Source organism: Crotalus tigris, unplaced genomic scaffold (genome assembly GCF_016545835.1).
Source record: "Crotalus tigris isolate CLP2741 ecotype Arizona unplaced genomic scaffold, ASM1654583v1 scf7180000023635.1308423, whole genome shotgun sequence".
Classification (NCBI taxonomy): Eukaryota; Metazoa; Chordata; class Lepidosauria; order Squamata; family Viperidae; genus Crotalus; species Crotalus tigris.
The window spans coordinates 1,081,753-1,100,969 of NW_024100092.1; the positions used below are offsets into that span (position 1 = coordinate 1,081,753).

The 19,217-nt window shown below is 36.5% G+C and overlaps 1 protein-coding gene across 43 annotated transcripts in view; it reads left to right on the forward strand.

The window, feature by feature from the left end:
• The window catches only part of DST (dystonin), a 314,302-nt gene that overhangs the window by 157,761 nt on the left and 137,324 nt on the right, over positions 1–19,217 (forward strand). For 21 of the 43 annotated variants that reach the window (XM_039320283.1, XM_039320278.1, XM_039320288.1 and 18 more), the window contains 5 exons: positions 566–3,247; positions 7,547–7,681; positions 10,601–10,689; positions 12,621–12,753; positions 13,858–18,927. In XM_039320283.1, the coding sequence (XP_039176217.1) occupies positions 566–3,247; positions 7,547–7,681; positions 10,601–10,689; positions 12,621–12,753; positions 13,858–18,927 (8,109 nt within the window). Of the gene's footprint in view, positions 1–565; positions 3,248–4,015; positions 7,438–7,546; positions 7,682–10,600; positions 10,690–12,620; positions 12,754–13,857; positions 18,928–19,217 lie in introns of those variants that run through there. The other 22 variants (XM_039320312.1, XM_039320323.1, XM_039320322.1 and 19 more) reach the window with 4 other exon arrangements.

The following is a 19,217-nucleotide window of genomic DNA, read 5'->3' on the forward strand; positions in this document are numbered from 1 at the left end:
AGGGAAAAAAAATGACAAAAATTTACTACATGGATTTAAATAGTGATTATTATGGAGGAAGGATATGTTTATTCCCTAATTAAATCAGCTTTCTGGTTCGTCGAGTTTATGAGAGTATTTTCAGATGTCTAACCGAATCAAGAATTGTCATATGTACTAAAACATTCCTTTTCGTATTCAACTAACCCTAACATGACAAAATGCTTTTTTTTCTTGCATGATGATGTGTATTGCTGAGAAGTTATTCTACTTTAGCTTTCAAGCACAGACACATGCAAGTATGCTTTGGGGCAGAAACTTCAAATCCTTGAACAGCTCTTGTCCTGAATGAATGAGCAGAGAATTCTTCTTAAGGACATCAGTTGGTGGACTCCTCACTGCAGCTTTTTCTTTACTCTTATGGTGGCTTTCTGAGTGGGACAGTGGTGGTGGGCAGCAGACGGTGTGGCTGAAATGCTGTAGATAATAGTGTAAGTATTTTTGCAATCGTGCGTCACCATTTCAATGTGTTTCAGCACTATTATTAAAACATATGATAATACTTCTTTCTTTTTTTATTTTTAAGACTCTGAAAAATAAGGAGGCTCTGGTACGTGGGGAATTTTCTAACCTGGAAGAACAGCAGAAAGCAGTACTGAATGAGAACAAGAAACTTATGGCGAGAATAAATAAACTTGAGAAGGCTCTGGAGGAGATAAGGAAACAGAAGCTGCAGCTGGAGGAAGAACTTCCAAAAGCCAAAGAAGATGCAGAAAGGGAATTAAGGAAGCAGCAGAAAAAAACCGAAGAGATTTGTCTTCAGAAAGCTAAGGCTGAGCAAGAAGTGAAACGAATTTCCATGGAATTAGAGGATGTCCTTAAAGAGAAAGAAGCTGCAGAACAGGAGTTAGAACGGGTGAAACAGCTGACTTTGAAAGCTGAGGTTCAAAGAAATGCAGTTGAAGAAAACCTTAGGGCTTTCAGAATTCAGCTAGAAGAAAGCAACATGATTCGAAAAACTTTTGAAGAACATTTAAGAAGGAAAGACACAAGTCTTCAGGACCTGGAGCAGCAAAAAAAGGCTTTAATCGAAGAGCTGAAGAAAAAAACAGCTGAAGAAGAGAAGCTTATGAAGCTAATTAAGGAAATGGAACGTGATCTTGAGATGCAAGGTAGTTCAGTGAAGAACAAGTTCAGAGAAAAAGAAATAACTGACATCAGAAGGCAAATTACTATAATAGGAAGAGAAACTTGCTCAGACATTTTCAGAGAAAAGCAAGACATAAAGAACATAGAGGAATTCCAACAAATAGTAGATGAACTAACAGTGGCCAACAAAAAGTCTGAAAAAATAATTAAGGATTTAAAATATGAACTTCATGAACTTGAGCTACAAAATGCATCCTCTGAAGAAAAGGCTCGTTTATTAAAGGAAAAACTAGATGAAGCCAATCATTCTCTCAGACGACTTAAAATAGAGTTGGATCAGAAAGAACTGATTGAGCAAGGTTACTTGGAACAACTAAAAGAACTTGACAAGCAGCTGCAGAAAGCCACAGGCAAAGCTGAAGAAGTAATGCAGGAATCCATGGAACTTAAAAGAATCAATATGAATTATCAGGAAGATTTGAGGTCACTTCAAAAAGAAAAGGCACAGTTGAAGAGGGAGCTGGAGGAATTGACAAGGACACAGACAGAAATTGAAATTACTCTTCAGCAGTTGCGTTCACAGATTGCTTCTCTTCAACAAGAAAAAATGATAGCTGAACAGAGAACTATATCATGCAAAGGGGAAGCAAGCAACCTGCAGGAGCAGTTTAGAAAACTGCAGGAGCAATTGCTTCAAAAAACAAGAGAAGAAAAAGAGAGCCACCTGACTATTCAACGACTGAAAGATGACTTAGCCGACAGTAATCACTTGGTAGAAAAATTAAAGCAAAAGGTGGAGGAGCTTACAAGGTGGAATAGTGAAACCAAAATTATGATGACTGAAGTGCACACTGAATCAGAGAGGATAGTTCTGGAGAGACAGATTATTGACAGGAAAAATGATGAATTAAAAGTTTTGGTTGATAGCTTCAAAGAGCAGCTCCGGGTTACAAATGAAGAGCTACACAAACAGATCATAATTGAGCAAGAGCACTTGGATAAAATCAAGAGATTAGAAGATGAGTTAGTTAATGCAAAAGATGTAATTAATGAGTATAAGCAGAAATGTGATAGGGATATCACTTATAACATGAATACCGAGATGGAGCTAAGAAATCTAAACACCCAGGTGAGTACATTCACTATGGAAATTAAAATGAATGAGCAAAAAATCCAGCAGCAACAAGCTCATATTCAAGAACTCAACAATAAGATAAAGAAGCTGCAAGATGATTTCCACCAGAAGACTTTAGACGAGCAAACGACACGTAAAAAGATGGCATTGCTCCAGGAAGAGTCAATTAAATATAAGCATTCTGCCGAAGAGTTTAAGAAGAAGTTTGATAAACTTTTGGAATCACACAACATTGCTGAAAATGACATTTCAGGCATAAGGATGGAATGCATCACTTTACAGCAAGAGAAGCATATGGCTCAAGAAAACATCAGAATGTATCAGATTCAGATTGAAGATTTGCAGAACAGACTTCAAAAATGTCGTGATCAGTTACAACAAGGGAAACATGCAGAAATGGAACATTTGCAGAAATACCGCAAACTGGAAGAAGAATTCCTGATGCAGAAACGAACAATGGAACACTTGAAGCACCAAATAGATATGCAGAAAAGAGAGCACTGCAATCAATTGCGTTTGTTTCAGAACGAGATCAGCAAAAAGAACATCCAGTTGGACTTTGGATTGAAAGGACTTGACTATGGTTACTTGGGAGATGCCTCTCTGAGAGATTTTGAACAACGTAAAGTGTGCACAAATACTTCTCCTTTATTAAGAAGACGGCAAACTGAGATAAGCAGCCCAGGTTGTAAATCTGAACAGCTACTAACTCAGAAATTGCAAATGGTTTCAACTGATTCATTGTCACGAGAAAAGCCATTCCAGCTGTCTGGACTCTCAAACTCTTTGGGAAGTGGAGTAAACCAACAGTCATATTCGGAATATGTTTCCCAAATGAGTACACAGTTTGAAATCAGCATTGATAACAACAAACCGGCCACAAGATTATCAGAAATAGATAATTTGAGAGATGGCAAATTCCTCAGTTCACGACATGAAGAAAGTTATGAAATGGGATTAGGGAAACAACTGCATCCATTGGAGGTACACCATACAATTTGATATTTATGGCCTTCGTTGTCCTTTCTGCCTTTAAGTATTCTTTAGCACTTTAGCACTTCTCTTTTCTGAAGGTTCTCCATTTATTTAAAAGATGGTATCAGATCTGTAGAAGAACATACTTATTTAGATGTACTTTACACCCATGTGTCTGGCTAACTACGCTAAATGTGTAGATGTTTTGTTATTGTAAAGATAAATATGCACAATTCAAATCCACATCTACATTATGAGATTTGCAACAACAACAAAAAATTCCCCTCCTTAGAAAAATTTCTGTTCAGGATTCCCTACTAATCCCATCCCCACCCTTTTGCATGTTTTCCCTCTCTTCCTGTTGTCACTTCTATTGTGTGGCGCATTCACCCTTAACTAAGCTTATATTTTTGTCCTTTTAGATTTCTTTAATACATTTTTGTACATTTGTAAAAGATGACTTTGGACACACGAGTGTCCAGTTTTGGCTACAGTCCTACTATTATGGATCATGACACCTATCTATTAGCTGGAGTAATGATCACCAGTTGCAATTTTTAAATCAAATGCACCAAAGCGTATTCTTTTTTTGTCCTTCTCTATGTTTCCATTCAGCTTTCCTGCTCATACAGCTTCTGTGTTGTCAGCACTAATAAATTGGCTGATATTGTTTGCTGTTTGTATTCTACATTCCTCCCTCCCACTTATTGTAATGATATGATGCTGCTTTCTAAATGTAACATCCTTCACTATATTAAAAAAAATTCCTGTTTACAGATAGCGAACAGCAAGCAGTATGGTGTACATGCTGAAGCTTCTACATTTAATCAAGAAAATGGCAAGACATTTGGTAATGAAGGAAGACTTCTTGAGGGATACAGAGCATCAGAAGGGTTTAGGAGTGAAGATATTTCAAAGAGCAGTACTGCCTTAGAGGAGAAGCAAGCCAAGGAGATTCCTATTGAATACGATAAGATAAAATTTCAAGGCCTCCGAGAGGAAGTAAATGCCAGGCAGTTGATTGAAGTTAAACTTCTAGACTTGACCACAGCTGGACAGCTCCATTCAGGGAAGAAGGCAATTGCTGAGGTGCAAAAAGACCTTGAGATTTTTTTAACAAAGCCTAGTGCAGTAGCTGGGCTGTATATAGAAGCTAGCAAAAACAAGATCTCACTTGCTTCTGCAGCTAAACAAAGAATAATTGATAAAACTTCAGCTCTAGCATTGTTAGAAGCCCAGGCTGCCACAGGTTTCATCATTGATCCCATAACTGGCAAAAAATTGTCAGTGGATGAATCCGTCATCAGCGGACTGGTAGATTATGAATGGAAAACTAGGCTTCTGGAGGCGGAAAAGGCAGTTTCAGGTTATCTGTTTTCTGGGAAAAAGCTGTCTGTTTACCAAGCAGTGGAAAGTCGAATCTTAGAAAGGCAAAAGGGCAAAAACATTCTTGAGGCTCAAATTGCCACTGGGGGAGTCATTGATCCTATCAGAAGTGTCCGTGTTCCTCCTCAGATTGCAGTCGAGCTAGGCTTGCTGAATAACACAATGTTCAAATATTTACACGAACCTTCCAGTAACAAAAAAAGCTTTGAGAATCCCAATAACGGGCAAGCCATGTATTATAGTGACCTGCTGAAATTGTGTGTGCTCGATGTAGCCAGCAAATGCTTCCTGCTTCCAGTTGGGGAGAGGAAAACAAGCACTCCGTCTGCAGAAAAGATTCATAAGGTATCTGTGGTTGACGTTAACACCGGTGTGGAAATGACTTCCTATGAGGCATATAAAAAGTCCCTGATAGACAAGAGTATGTACCTTGAGTTGTCTGGACAGGAATTTCAGTGGAAAGAGTCTACATGCTTTGATGCCAGTGGAAATTCTTACTTTGTTCTGACAGACCTGAAAACGGGGCTGCAGTTCAATATTGATGAGGCGTTAATTGCTGGCAAAATAGACAGAGAGTCAGTCAGTAAGTACAAGGAGGGGCATCTTACAGCTAGTGAGCTTGGTGACATTTTGTTGACCAATTCCAAGCCACACACCGATCTCCATAGTCCCATTGCTGGGGTCTGGCTGCCTGAGACAAATGAAAGAATGTCTATTGCAAAAGCTTCTCGCAAAAACCTGGTGGACAGGAACACTGCGCTGAGGTGTCTGGAGGCTCAAACCTGCACAGGAGGGGTAATTGATCCCTTGACTGGAAAGAGGTACCCAGTGGCAGAAGCCTTGCAAAGGGAGTTGATTGACGAGGCGTGTGCTAAACACCTTCAGCAATGTGAACTGGTTTTCAGTGGCATTAAGCACCCTTTATCAAACAGTATTCTCTCGGTCACCGAAGCAATAAATAAAAACTTCCTAGACAAAGAACTAGGCACTCGCTGCTTGGAATATCAGCATTTGACGGGCGGGTTGATAGATCCCAAATCTCATTCCAGGTTGTCAATGGAGGATGCCATCAAGAATGGCCTCATTGATGCTGTTACTGCCACAAAAACTCAAGATGATAAATTCTATGTAAAAAGCTTGATGTGCCCTAAGACAAAAAAGCAATTAACCTATCAGGAAGCTCTCCAGGGAGCTGTTTTTGACTGCTATACAGGGCTACGCTTGCTAGAAGCCTCAGAGATGATTTCCTCAGGTATATCAAGGCTTTATTATTCTACCCAGTAACAAAGCTAACACTGACCAAGTCTTATTTTTTTTTGAGACTGAAGTTTTGTAGCAATAAACAGATTATTCTTAAGACTAAACAGGGAGAATACCCCACAGTCACTAGCACTGATGACGTTACCTCGTTGGGTAGAATGTTTTCAAGTTTACAACCAAGTTCAGAGACTCTGCACCAAGGATTTCACAGTTCAACCCTGAGTTACAGATATTCTATTCTGTTGGAACTAAGTTCCATTCTGTGGTAAGGGACAAACTGTCACATCATAGAAATAATTCCCACTTATATGATTGTACAACATGGTGGAGGAAAAAAAAAAACACTCGAACTCTAAACCTTGCAACACAGTTTGGCTTTGCTTATAAATGGTGGTTTGCATACTCTAAATCTAGTATTGCTCTGTGCTTGTAACCTTAGAACACAATAAAATTTAGATATTTCTATGTTTCATCGATTTCTGTGGAAGATTTAAATTCATGCTTAATTTTTCTCATGTAACTACTTCAGTTATTGTTGGATTGTGCTTCAGTTGCTGTTTTGTATAAATAAAAATAGTAGCGTATAGAAAGATGAATTATATTGATATGTTTCACTTCATTCTAATCTGTTTTTTGCTATTCCAGCTGAACTTTTTAATTTTTTAAAAACATAAATATATTCCATTATAATCAAATCAGTTTATGTTATTAAAAATCGTGAATTTCAGGGTTTCAGCCAAAGTTGAGTAGAGAGCTAAGTGTATAGACACTTAAATGCTTATTTTCATAACAACCTCTGCCCGTTTTCAGGGAATAGTAAAACATGAAATTATACATTTGCAGGGGTTCATAGATTGATTATATGAAAAAATAAAAAGGGTAGAACATGCAAATTTCTATTAAGCTGAGTCTGTCAAAGTAAGATAGTACAATCTTAGGTACTTGATAATGAATTATATTCACTGTGGCCCCTATCTTAGTTTAAACAATTTAAGATTGGTCAGTCAAAAAATTTAAGGACAGTTTTATACACCTATCATATCAATTAAAATGATTTTCCCCCTTTATTTTGGCACTTGAGTCTTTACATTTCTTCTAATTGGAGCCTTAAATTATCAATGGAGATGGCTATACAATTGTGAAACTGGGGTTCCTGTCTGATGGATTAGTTATCGCCTGATGAATAAAAATTGTATGACATTTTGTCTGTGGGAAAAGGTTTTAGGTATTTTATATTAATGAAGTGTGGCAACCTGTTTAATTGCATGATATCAGGTGTGGATTTATAGCTAATGCAAAAGCTGCAATTTAAAACGTTTCCCTTCCCATTGTTTGGGAGGACAATAATGGTTTCTCTCATACACATTGAATTAGCTCTGTATAAAAGAATGTGTTCATATGTATCATAATGACTATCTTGTTTTTTAAAAAAATATCTTCAAATAACTCAAGGTTGATACTTAAAAAAAAATGTTAATCTCCTCCCCCCCTTAATTCATACATAATTATACATCAGCAACTGGGATAAAAATAAAATTTATTTAACTCTGGCATTTTCTGGCATAAATTTCTTAATAGAGTAATTAGATTTGATCTGTACCTATTGTTTAACGTCTAGCAATTTTAAATATTTCTGTATTTGCAATGCCCATTGTTCATCAGAAATCAATGGAAGAGGAAAAGAAAGAACATGTTGAAAAAACTGGGGACATACTGAAATGGGTTACAGAAATCACCAGGAGCCTCAGCAAAGACAGCAGAGAAAGGGCTGGAAAAACAGATTTTCTTAAGAAGCAGGTATTAAAACATTGCTTCAGTGTATATAATAAACAGTTGCACGGACCTGTAATGTTTGATTTTTGCATATCTATGGTTCTAAGGAGTCATCTGTGGCTCATGCACATTATTTCATTTCTTCATACCAACAAGATTATTTGTATGCCCTACATCAGTCCCAATAACACTCCTTTGGCTTCAGATTTTTGTAAAAGTTATATTCAACTATACTAGTATATAAATCTATACTAGATTTATAAATCACTTTTCTCAAAGAATAAACTTGTAATGGTTCCGTAAGGTAATGAACATTTAGAGAATGTTTTCTTTACTTTCTACTTACCACTTGTGGATGTATGATTTTGGATATGGGCCATGAAGGCGCCTGCTCAATTCCAACTGGTATGTGGCAAGAGGCTGTGCTTAAAAAACAACAACTAGAAACTACCTGGCATCAGGTACAGGGGGTTATGACTGCTAAAATAACTTATTTCTCCAGAGTGTCAGGGTCAATCCTGTCAACCTAGTTGGGTGGTTTGTGGGAAGGTGGAGTTTTTTTTCTAAAAAAAAAAAAAAAAAAAGACTGGTGAATTTTTGGTCACACAAGCATCATCCCAAGTAGGGTCTGTTGGTCATGTGAATCATGGGTTGCCACCCTTAGTAAAGAACAGTATATTTGAAAGTACATGCAATCCATGGTATTTTCATAGGGCCAATAAATGATAGGAAGCACATATTTAATATTACTGATTTCTGTTGCATAACCTCAGAAGAGTCAACCTTCATATTTAGCAGAGTGAACCCACTTCTTATTTATTCAGCAACATCCGGGTAAAAAAATCATAATATAGTATGTTGTGTAAAGTTGGCTAAAATCCCTTCCAATTAAATTTATACTAAATTAAAATATCCTCCTTTTGTTAAAATTTAAAATGTTTACCTATACATAAGTTGAACTTATTAATTCTACGTTTCCCCCAGAAAATAGTTCTCAATCAAGAAGGAGGCATTATAGATACATTTTTTACTAGATACACTTGCAGATTTTTGCATGAGTAGAAGACTTTTAACTAGTTTCTATCCATTCAGTGAATATTGCTGTAACAGAGGCATATTTTATAGATTTGGATTCAAATAAAATCTTACTAATTATAGTCAGAAGAAAGTAAGCTTGATATTTTTCTTTTGAGAAATCCAAAACAATATACCTATGTAATCATGAATATTCATTGTAATTAAAGAGATAATTATTTGTTTTGTGTAGCTAGTTCCCCTGCTGATTTTTCCCTTCAGAATTTATTGAATCGATATGATAGCAAGGGATATTCATTATACTCCATATAGCAGACTCTTCAGTGCAGACTTGACAGAATTAACCACCAGGAGGACATTTTTATATTTATACTCATACCTTAATTTCAAAATGTGGTTCAGTACTTGACAGCATTCAGGGACACAAAAGAAAAGAAAATAGCTTTTACAAAACATGGCTCTTCCCCATTGTCACTATGGGCAATCCAAAGAGTCTATTTTAGTGCCTTTATTAGTTCATCTGGATCATTCGGACAGTCACTTTTTAGAAGGTAGAAAAGTGTAACTAATGAACAAGGATATCCCTTTGCTCTTCTGCCCCTTCTTTCAGATGGACTGTCTCCCAGCTTTCTGAAGTAAATGTATGATGGACAGGGATAAAGATAGTAAAAATCTAATCTGATAGAATGTCATCTACGAAGAAATACTTTCAATAGTAATAAGGATTGTGGATGGCTGTGGGTTGTTTTACCCTGTATTTAACATTATTAGGTCTTTTGTAGAGCTGTTAGGCTATGTAAGAAAAATACTTGGAGCCACAGCAAGTATTCCTTCAGTATATATTTTACGACTGCTGTAGGTACCTAATGGATAGTGTCCATCCACAATGAATAAAATATTCCACTTAGTGCTCAGAGCAATTTGGCAATTACTGTAATCATTTTAAATTAATTTGAACCCTTGAAAAACTTACGAACTGCATCAGCTTTCAGCTGTACTTAGACTGCACCTCATCTAATGTTTTGCTTCTGACAGTTATATTAGACAAAAGCGAATTAAAGATAAGAAGACTTGAGAGTATCAAATAAAAATCCAGTCGTTCCGAACTACACGTTCTTCTATCTCATGTTAATGTTCTTCTTCTCTTTCATTCGTTTTCAAGCTATCAGTGATATGTCCAAGGTAGGCTCATAGTAGCAATGAAGTGAAAATTCCAGCAGGAAAGAATATGTGAACTCCAAAGGGAAACTTGCAGATTGTTCTTCAAAAAGAGTTTCTACTAACATGTCAGAGGCCTGAAGGTGTTTGATGATTACATCTTCTTTGACTTGGCTCCAGTCCATCTTAGGGCAAGATTTGTTACTGTCCAATCTTTGTTCGTAACTAAGATGAACTGATGATTGATATAATTTAGAACCCTTGACTTAGAATCAGTCATAAATGAAATATCGGAATCCTAATTTGTCCTAATAATGCCAGCACCCCATCTCTCCCAAACAGGTAAACAAAAATCTAGCCCAGTAATGCATTATATTCCTCCAGCTAATGTAAAAAACCAAAACTAGAAATAAGCTTTTGATATGCATAATTAACTTCTACATTTTGGCCTCTGTTCCCAAGAAAAAAAGATGCAAGAATGCAGTCTTAGCACATCTCTGACAGGTTTATTTTTATATGTGTATATGTATGTCTATGCATACACACCCAGAATGATCTGGCTTATTGAAAAGTGAGAAATTAAGGACAAAGCAGGCATGGCAATATATTGTGTATTATCAAAATGCCAATATGCTCCAAATACATACCTTTTTATACTTAATCTTGTAATATTTTATATTGCTTAAAGTACATTTTTAAATCTATTATTGGAGCATTGTGGATATTTGAATGCACTTTCTTATTTTTCAGATTTCTTCTGATGAATTATCATCCAAGAAAGAACAGCTATCAGAGGCTTTGCAAGGAACACAGATATTTTTAGCCAAACATGGTGACAAGTATGTTACATGTGATTATCTTATTTTGAAATTTAATGATGGTATTTCAACTTTTGTTAACAGCATTTAGTCTTTTGATATGTCAAATCACGTACAGTTTCTGAAACTTAAGGAAAGGAGTCTGAATTAATTTTAGAAGGAACTTTTTTCTGTCCCAAAGGTGCTTTTCCCAAAAGCAACTGGACTTTCTGGTGTTTTTTTTTTTCTTGAAAATGTTTTCTTCTCATCCAAGAAGCTCCTTCAAGACCTGGATGACTGAGAATCTTCACAGATGCTTCGATTTTCCTTTTGCTGATAGCTGCTTATTATTAAAAGGGAAACAAGATGTTGGTTCTAATGACTATGATGTAATTGTATAGCTTGTCTACTTTTTGGCAACTCTTCTGTTTATAAAATTCCTCTAATCCTAATTACATTACACTCACAAATTGTGATCTTAATAGCATGTCTTAGACTTAATCTTCAATCTATTCAAATCTTAGAATAATGGGAATTATAATTTATTACGTGGTACATCGGTCTTTCTGTCAAATACAATTTCCGATGAATCCAGCTTCAGTCATTCTCAACTTTCCTTGAAAAAGCAGGAAGATTCATCATATTGGAAGCTGTCAGCTGGCTTTAATGACAATTTTTTAAAATTAGTTTTATGCATTCTGTTCTGTATCATCTTTGGCAAATGGTTCTAAATATATAATTAGAAAGTGGCTGTGTCATGGCTATGGCTATTTGTAGCTGCTTGGGAAGAATAATAAAATATACTAGTTTCTCCAAACAAGTTAAATGATATTTAGGTGAAGTGTTGCTATGGAAGTGCATGAATAATCACTCCGTTCCCAAATACCAAGTTTGCAGTCTTCAGCATGATAATCACTACTTTTTGTTTTTGTAAATAATATTTCAGGCTTAGATTATCCACGAAATTTTGCAGTTCACCTGTGAAAGCACTGCATAGTAGAAAATATAGTTTGTACATTTAATGCAAAGTCTCATCTAGGAAGAAAGGTTACAAATGAAGTGAATAATCCAGATCAAATTACTCACCATTATTTTCACAGCTACAAGCTAGACAATTACATATGCAGCTGTATTATTTCTAAAATTTATTTTTGAATCTTGTAATTATTTCTTCTGTGAGTTTTATTTATTGACATAAAGTGGTCTTAGTTCTTGCTGTAATGAAAACTGTATTTATGGACCAGTACTAATGTGTTAAAACAGGCTAACATGTGGTCTAAAGCAGTGGTGGTGAACCTATGGCACGGGTGCCAGAGGCGGCACTCAGAGCCCTCTCTGTGGGCACGTGCACCATTGCCCCAGTCCTAGGCCTTCAGCTGGATTTTATAAAACCTTTTCGGTTTAGGCCTCTGCTGCTGTGTGCAAAAAAAAAAAAAAGGATTCAATCAATCAATCAATTTCAACTTCTCATGGGGAAAAAAAGGATCTCGCAAAGTTGGAATTGATTGATTGAACTTTTTAGTCCCACCCAGTCTGCTGTTTAGTCCCACCCAGTCTACCGTTACCACCGCAGCCGTGCCCACCCAATGCCGTTACCACCGCAGCCATGCCCACCCAATGGGCCACATCCACCCAATTGGCCACATCCAGCCAATAGGCCACATCCACCTGGCACCTGACGATGCATAAGTGGGTTTTGGGTTCCAGTTTGGGCACTTGGTCTCTAAAAGGTTTGCCATCACTGGTCTAAAGTCTTCTAAATAGCTGCTTTTAAAAAGCAGAATAGTTAATAGGATTTGTTCTGGTTGATGAATAGTTTTGTTCTGTTGCTTATGGAAAGAGGAATGTAGTAGTGAACTACCTTAGTGCTCAGCTTGCTGGTAGACCAAGATTTATCAGAATCGTGGCTTTTTATTGTATGTTATTGCAGTCTATTTCTGAAATCACATCTGTATCTATGATTTGTTTCATAGAATGACAAATGAGGAGAAAAATGAAATGGAAAATCATATAAAGTCCTTGCAAGAGTGTTCCAAACTCTTATCCAATGAAGGTTTGATACAGTTGCAGGAGGAAAGAAATATAGATGAAAAAATGGATGCAAAGGTAGCCTAAAACCTATATAATGTTACTGATGATCGTGTATGGTCTAAATTTTACTTATTGCATGGATAGAGAACTCTTAATACTGGTTTTTTTTTAAAAAAAATCCTGCATTGTTATATGCATCAGACAAAATAAGGACTAAATGAGCATTTATAGAATTTTTGTGTAATAAGAATTATAACTGAATGTATAGGAAAAATATAGTCATGCATATATAAATAAATCTTTAAATCTGTGTCTTGCATGGAACTAAGAATTAAAAAAAATCATACATCACTTACCTTTCTTTTTAAAACCCATCTTTTACAAATTCTATGTTTCAGAATCCTGACATCCTACAAAAATTTGATAGATTATACTTCGTGCTTTGTATATTTATTTCAAAAGTTGATTAAATTTCAGCTGGCTACATGCTTTTGAAAGGGCATTCTCACTAACTGTGAGATAATAACTTAATAATATCTATCATTTTTTTTATAATGTTTATATGTAAAAAATAAAAAACTTTTAATAAAAAAAATAATAATACCTATCATGATCTATAAAAAGTATTACAAAATGTCAGTTAATACATAAAATATATAAATATATTTAATATATGAAAAATTATTTTTCACGTATGTGTTAAATGTTTCTAATTGATTTTTAATGCAAACCAGTTGCAATGCATTTAGGTGGTTAGAGTGGTGTCAACATAAAAGTGCTCTATGCTGTAAACATGAGTAGCATGACTATTGGTATCACTATTTTCTGAATATCCTTAACTTCTCACCGACCACATAGATGGCATGACAGTTTGTCTTCCAGGAACGTGTCTTTTTCATTCACTATATGATCATTAGCTCTTGTATTCCACTAACCTTGTTGATGTGTGCAGAACATAGACTTTTGGTGCATGCCGTGTCTCAATCTTGTATCACACCATGTGCAGTTGAATCACTGACATAGATCATTTCTGCATTGACTTGCTAACATTCACAGTCTTGCTCCAAGTTTGGTAAGTAAATGACTTATTGCCATCTACAGATAAGTATTTAAATTCAGAGATTTCCTGTTTTAATATTTATTGGATACTGAAAAAAAAATGTATTTTTATGTTCTTAGGTGGACAGAGTCATAGCTGGCATCATTGATCAGACTACCGGAGATATGTTTTCGGTCTTCCAGGCAATTTATAAAGGCCTTATTGACTATGACACTGGAATCCAGTTACTTCAGAGACAGATTATTTTGTCTGGTTTAATGTCACCTACCTTAGGAAAGAATTTTGATCTTGAACAAGCAAAGACCCTTAAACTTGTTGATGAACACGTTGCGTTGGAACTACAAGATTTGCAGAACGCTAAGAAGGTTATTTCGCAACTGAGTCCAGCCTCAATCCCAGTTGTGACTGCTTTGGAGCAAGGAATCATTTCAGAATCTCTGGCTGTTAAAATTCTTCAAATCCAGCTTTCTGGAGGATACCTAAAAATAGCAGGCACAGAAGAACCACTAACTTTGCACAAAGCTTTCCAAAAGAATCTGATTTCTGGAGCGCTATATACTAGGCTTCTAGAAAGCCAGGACACATCTAGAGACCTTATTGACCCCAATACTGCAGAAAAGTTATCCTTTGAGGAATTGCTTGAAAGAACTGTAGCTCACCAAGGAACAGGCTTAAGGTTTTTACCAGTGGCTCTTCAAGAAAGAGGCAAAATAACGTTAACATGTGGAAGGAAAATAACTGTTATGAGGGCAGCTCATGAAGGACTCATAGAGAAGGAGACTATGTTCAGGCTGTTAGATGCTCAACTACTTTCTGGAGGTATAATTAATCCCAATTCAGATCACAGGATGACTGTTGAAGAAGCAATGAGAGAAGGAGTTATAGATCAAGGTACTGCCTGTGCCCTTTTGACTCGTCAAGTTCAGACAGGTGGAATCCTGTCCCCAAACTCCCCAAAACGTTTGACTATAGATGAAGCTGTGCAGTGCAACCTGATCTCTTCCACTTGTGCCTTGCTGGTATTAGAGGCCCAGCAAGGTTTTGTAGGACTCATTTGGCCACATAGTGGTGAAATATTCCCTGTATCTATATCTTTGCATCAAGGCATGATTTCTAATGAACTGGCCTGCAAAATTCTAGATGGGAGGCAAAAAATAGCTGCGCTATATATTCCGGAAACGTCGGAGGTAATCAGCCTCAGTAATGCAGCCCAGCAAGGAATTATAGATAGTAACATTTTGTCCATTTTGAGCAATATTACACTTCCTGATGAATTGCTGAATGTGGATAATGTGCCATTCCCTTTGAAAAGGGCTGTCAGATGTCTGTCGTTTTGTGAATTCCATCCATCTACAGGGAGCGATCAAAGAAAGGACATTGAGCATCTGAACACCGGCAAGCCCATAAGTCACCACTCGGAACAGAATCAAAAGCTATTCATGTCTTACCTAATGATAAACAGTTATATGGATGCAAATACAGGGCAGAGGCTTTTGTTGCATTGTGGTGACTTAAATGAAGCTGTCAGTTTGTTAATGGCTGACAAGAACTCTGAATGCATTACAGTTGGAACTGAAAATCAATTTTGTGAATCTTCTGCAAATAGGGAAGGTCCAGATCTTGAGCAACTGCCTAAAAATGTGTTACTTAGCTTTGTTACTGGCAGTGCCTTAGGTCAAGACACAAGTATCCAAAGTATGCTTAGCAACAATAACCAGGAGGAATTTCAAGAAGCTGGCCAGAAGTTAGTTAACCAGTCATGTGCTAAAACTGATGAGGCAAAAGAATCCCTTGATAAGCATTTGCTAGAAAATCATCTTTTAAGCAGAAATGAAGTTGGTATTTGCACGCTAAACAGGGAAAATGAGACTGGCAATGAAAATCTTTTAGGTAAACTAGATAATGTTTTGGATGTAAATAATCCTTCAGCATTTACTAATGAAAGGGAAGTACCAAACAGCACCTGGGAATGTGTACCTCATGTTCTGCTGGATAATGAAGAAACTATATTAATAAAAGATGTAGAAAAAGTTAATTTCCAGGAGAGTTTACTTGCCACTCCGAAAACCGGACATAAATCTTTAAAAAATCTTACTCAGAAAGAATTAGGGGCTTGTAATGAAGAAGGGATATTTCAGTCAGATACTAATATAATTGCTGCATCCCATAGTCGTATTAATAGTTACAGAGTATCTCCTTTGGAACCTAGAGAGCGTACTCCTGATAACCTGTTAGATACTAGTAGTTGTATGTCTAGCCATTGGACATCTGTGAACGAAAATACTTTTTCTAGGGATGATCCACCTCTGAAAGACAACATCACCTTGATAAATCAGGAAAAGATTACAACAGAAAGAAATGAATCTCTGGAGAACAATATTAATATCAAAGACAAACCTGTAAATGGGAGTAGTATAGATAGTAGAACTTTGCATGATTATTGTACTAAATCTTACAGAGTTCCAGCATCGGAATGTGACATTACATCCACTGACTCCTTTCAGATAGATCATATTGTCACTCATTTTGGCCTTCCAGTGGAAGGCAATATTGGTACAGCATTGGCAGGAATCAGTTCTGGATTTCTTGATGGGTCACCTATCAGTAGAGATAACCAGCTTAGATTACTTAATGAGCCATCCATGAATGATAATAAGTTACTTCTAGAAGGCAGCAATAGTAAGCCTTGTGAAACATGGGATGAAAGAAAATGTATCACTCCACATTTAGAAAATAGTAACAAATACAGAGATAGTCAAGGCCTTTATGACATAGCTCAGCATAAAGAAGGCAACATGCATAATTATGATGTTGATGATATTGTTGATAATATGGCCCAAGTTGATAAGGATAGGTCCTCTACTGATAAGGGCACTATTATTCCAGAAGGCAGTGGCAATGTACTATGTATTGCTGTAGATAAGCCAACAGAAGAAGCATCAACATACCTTCTGCATAATAAAGAGGAAAGTTTTCTAGGCTTTGGTCATTTGGATATTGATGATACACTAGAGACTGTGACTAAGAAGCCATTCGGTGAAGGCCCTGTTCAAGAAGAGATGGGAGAAGGGACTGGAAATGTAGACAAGGGATGGAGGGAAAGAGAAAGAGGTGAGGTTTTCACTTCCCTGAGAAAATTGGATGAAGCTGAAATAGAAAGAGATAGGCAAGAGCACAGTAGTACTGAAGAAGAATATTATTCTGATGAAACTGGACAAGAAAGCATTTCTGCAGATAATAACTTAGGTAATAAGGATAATGAAAGCGAAGATGACTTTAATAGTTATGATTATGTAGATTTTGATTATTATACGTCTAATGAGACCGATTATGAGAACGAGGAAGTGATGGAAATACAGTACTCACAGAGTCAGGGTATACATGCTAGCAGCCAGTGTTCAGGAGATGAAAGAGAGCAGTTTCAACAGAAGACAGAAGACAACATTACTTGTCATGACTACAACTTGCAAGTAGAGTTGAAAAATGGCTTACCATGTTTTAAAAGAAATGTTGATGATTGTCAAAATATAACGAATGATAAAAGTAAAGAGGAAAGCCAGAAAGATGCTGAAAAGGTTTTGGCGGAGAATGCCCCTGGAACAAAAGATGCTCAGGCTGACTCAGATGTTGTTCTTCAAAACACCTTGCCCTCTGAGCACAACAAGGCTATCGGGCATGATGTAAAAGCAGTGTCATTACTGAGTTGTAAGAAAAGTCACGGAGTAAATGATGAACAATTAACACAAGATATCATGGGTGATGTAAAACAGAATAAAAATGGAGTATGCCTTCTGCAGGGAGAGAGTATCCGGGAATCAGATGGAAGCTTGACAAAGAGTTGTCCATTGGGCGTTAAAAACACTTACGAAACTATTCCCTCATGTCAGGAGAAAGCAAGTCTTGACCAATTTTCAAATGAAGCTAAATCCCATCTACAACCTAGTTGCTTTGCCACAGATGTAACTATTGACTGTGATGAGGTAGTTGAAGTGGTTGACCTTTCTACTTACTTAAAGCAGTGTGCACAAAATATCAAAACCAAGGATATCCTATCACTGAGACAAAGAGTTTCATCCAACGTCGTGGAACTTGAAAGAGGCAATAAAGAGAATGGAATGGAAGCTGTAAAAACTCAAACAAAACGGCATTCTGAAGAACCAAATTTCCAGATTCTGACATCAGATATACCAGATGCTATCCAAATGAATGACACCAAAGGAAGAGAAGGACATTACAAATTGTATCATGAAAAACTCCAATCTGAGAGCTTTGATATTATGGAAGATAAAACTGCTGAAGAAGTAATTAACAAGGTTGGAATGGGTTGTAAGGAATGTTTGCAAACAGCGGGCTCCTTTTTTGATACTTTAGGCCCTATGGGTAACAGCTGGCCTACAAAACAGAATATGCATGAAATACTTGTTAATCACAGTACTGAAAGAAATGATGAGGTAGAGGAAGATAACAATTCTACTTTTTTACAAAAAGCCACCAAGAAAAATGCGCAATTATCACAAAAAGGAACACATCTGTCTGATTTTCCTCTAATAGAGGATCAGAACATACTCTTGTCTAATGTCCCTGCTGCATTGCATGAAACCTTACCAAATATACTTAAAAACAGAATAGAAGATTTCTGCATTCACTACAAGCAGGAAGATAACTCTTTAAGTTATACTGGCACAAGGGCTTTAATGCAAAATGTATTTAAAACCGTTGATCATATGCATCAGGGACAGTCAAATCAGTCTGATAACAAAGATGAAAACTGTGTTACTGAAACAGCCATTCTGGTCAATCCATTTTGCATCAGTGCAAATGAACACAATCCTCCCCCAGATGTTTGGCTTGATAATAGCAGTCCTGATCTCCTCCTTGATATACTGAAGCAAGATAATTCTAATCATAAAAATAATGACAAACATGGAGTCATCAGTGACAAAGACCAGACTGAAAAGAATCAGGTGAAAACAGTTTCTCAGCTTGCTCAATTATTTCCAAACCCAGATGGAGCTAAAGATGCATCAGACTCAAAACCAATTGCCTGCTCAAAGAATCCAGCTCTGAGCAGTAACACTCTTGTTTTGGAAACAAATCGGTCTAAGGAAAAATACCATTCAGGAGAACACTTTTGTGATCATGCCTTGGAAATGAGGGAATCTTTTCCAGGATCTGTGGCAATGAGCATGGTGAGTAGCAACTTCTACATTGTTGTATTTATGTTTTGTTTCTTTGAGTGGCTGTACCATTTCATCAAACACGTCTAAACGGTAGGAAATTGCTTTAAATTCCCTGTAGAGAATCATAAATGTTTTCTAGTTATTGGTATTGTAGGATTACTGGTAAAAAAATTTAAGTTGATCCTCCAGTTTATTTTAAAGTATAGTTATTAAGAATTGGTTTTAATATGAATAATAATAAATGCAGATGAACTGCTTTTATAAATAGTTTGGCTAAAATGACCTGTTGTTCAATAATG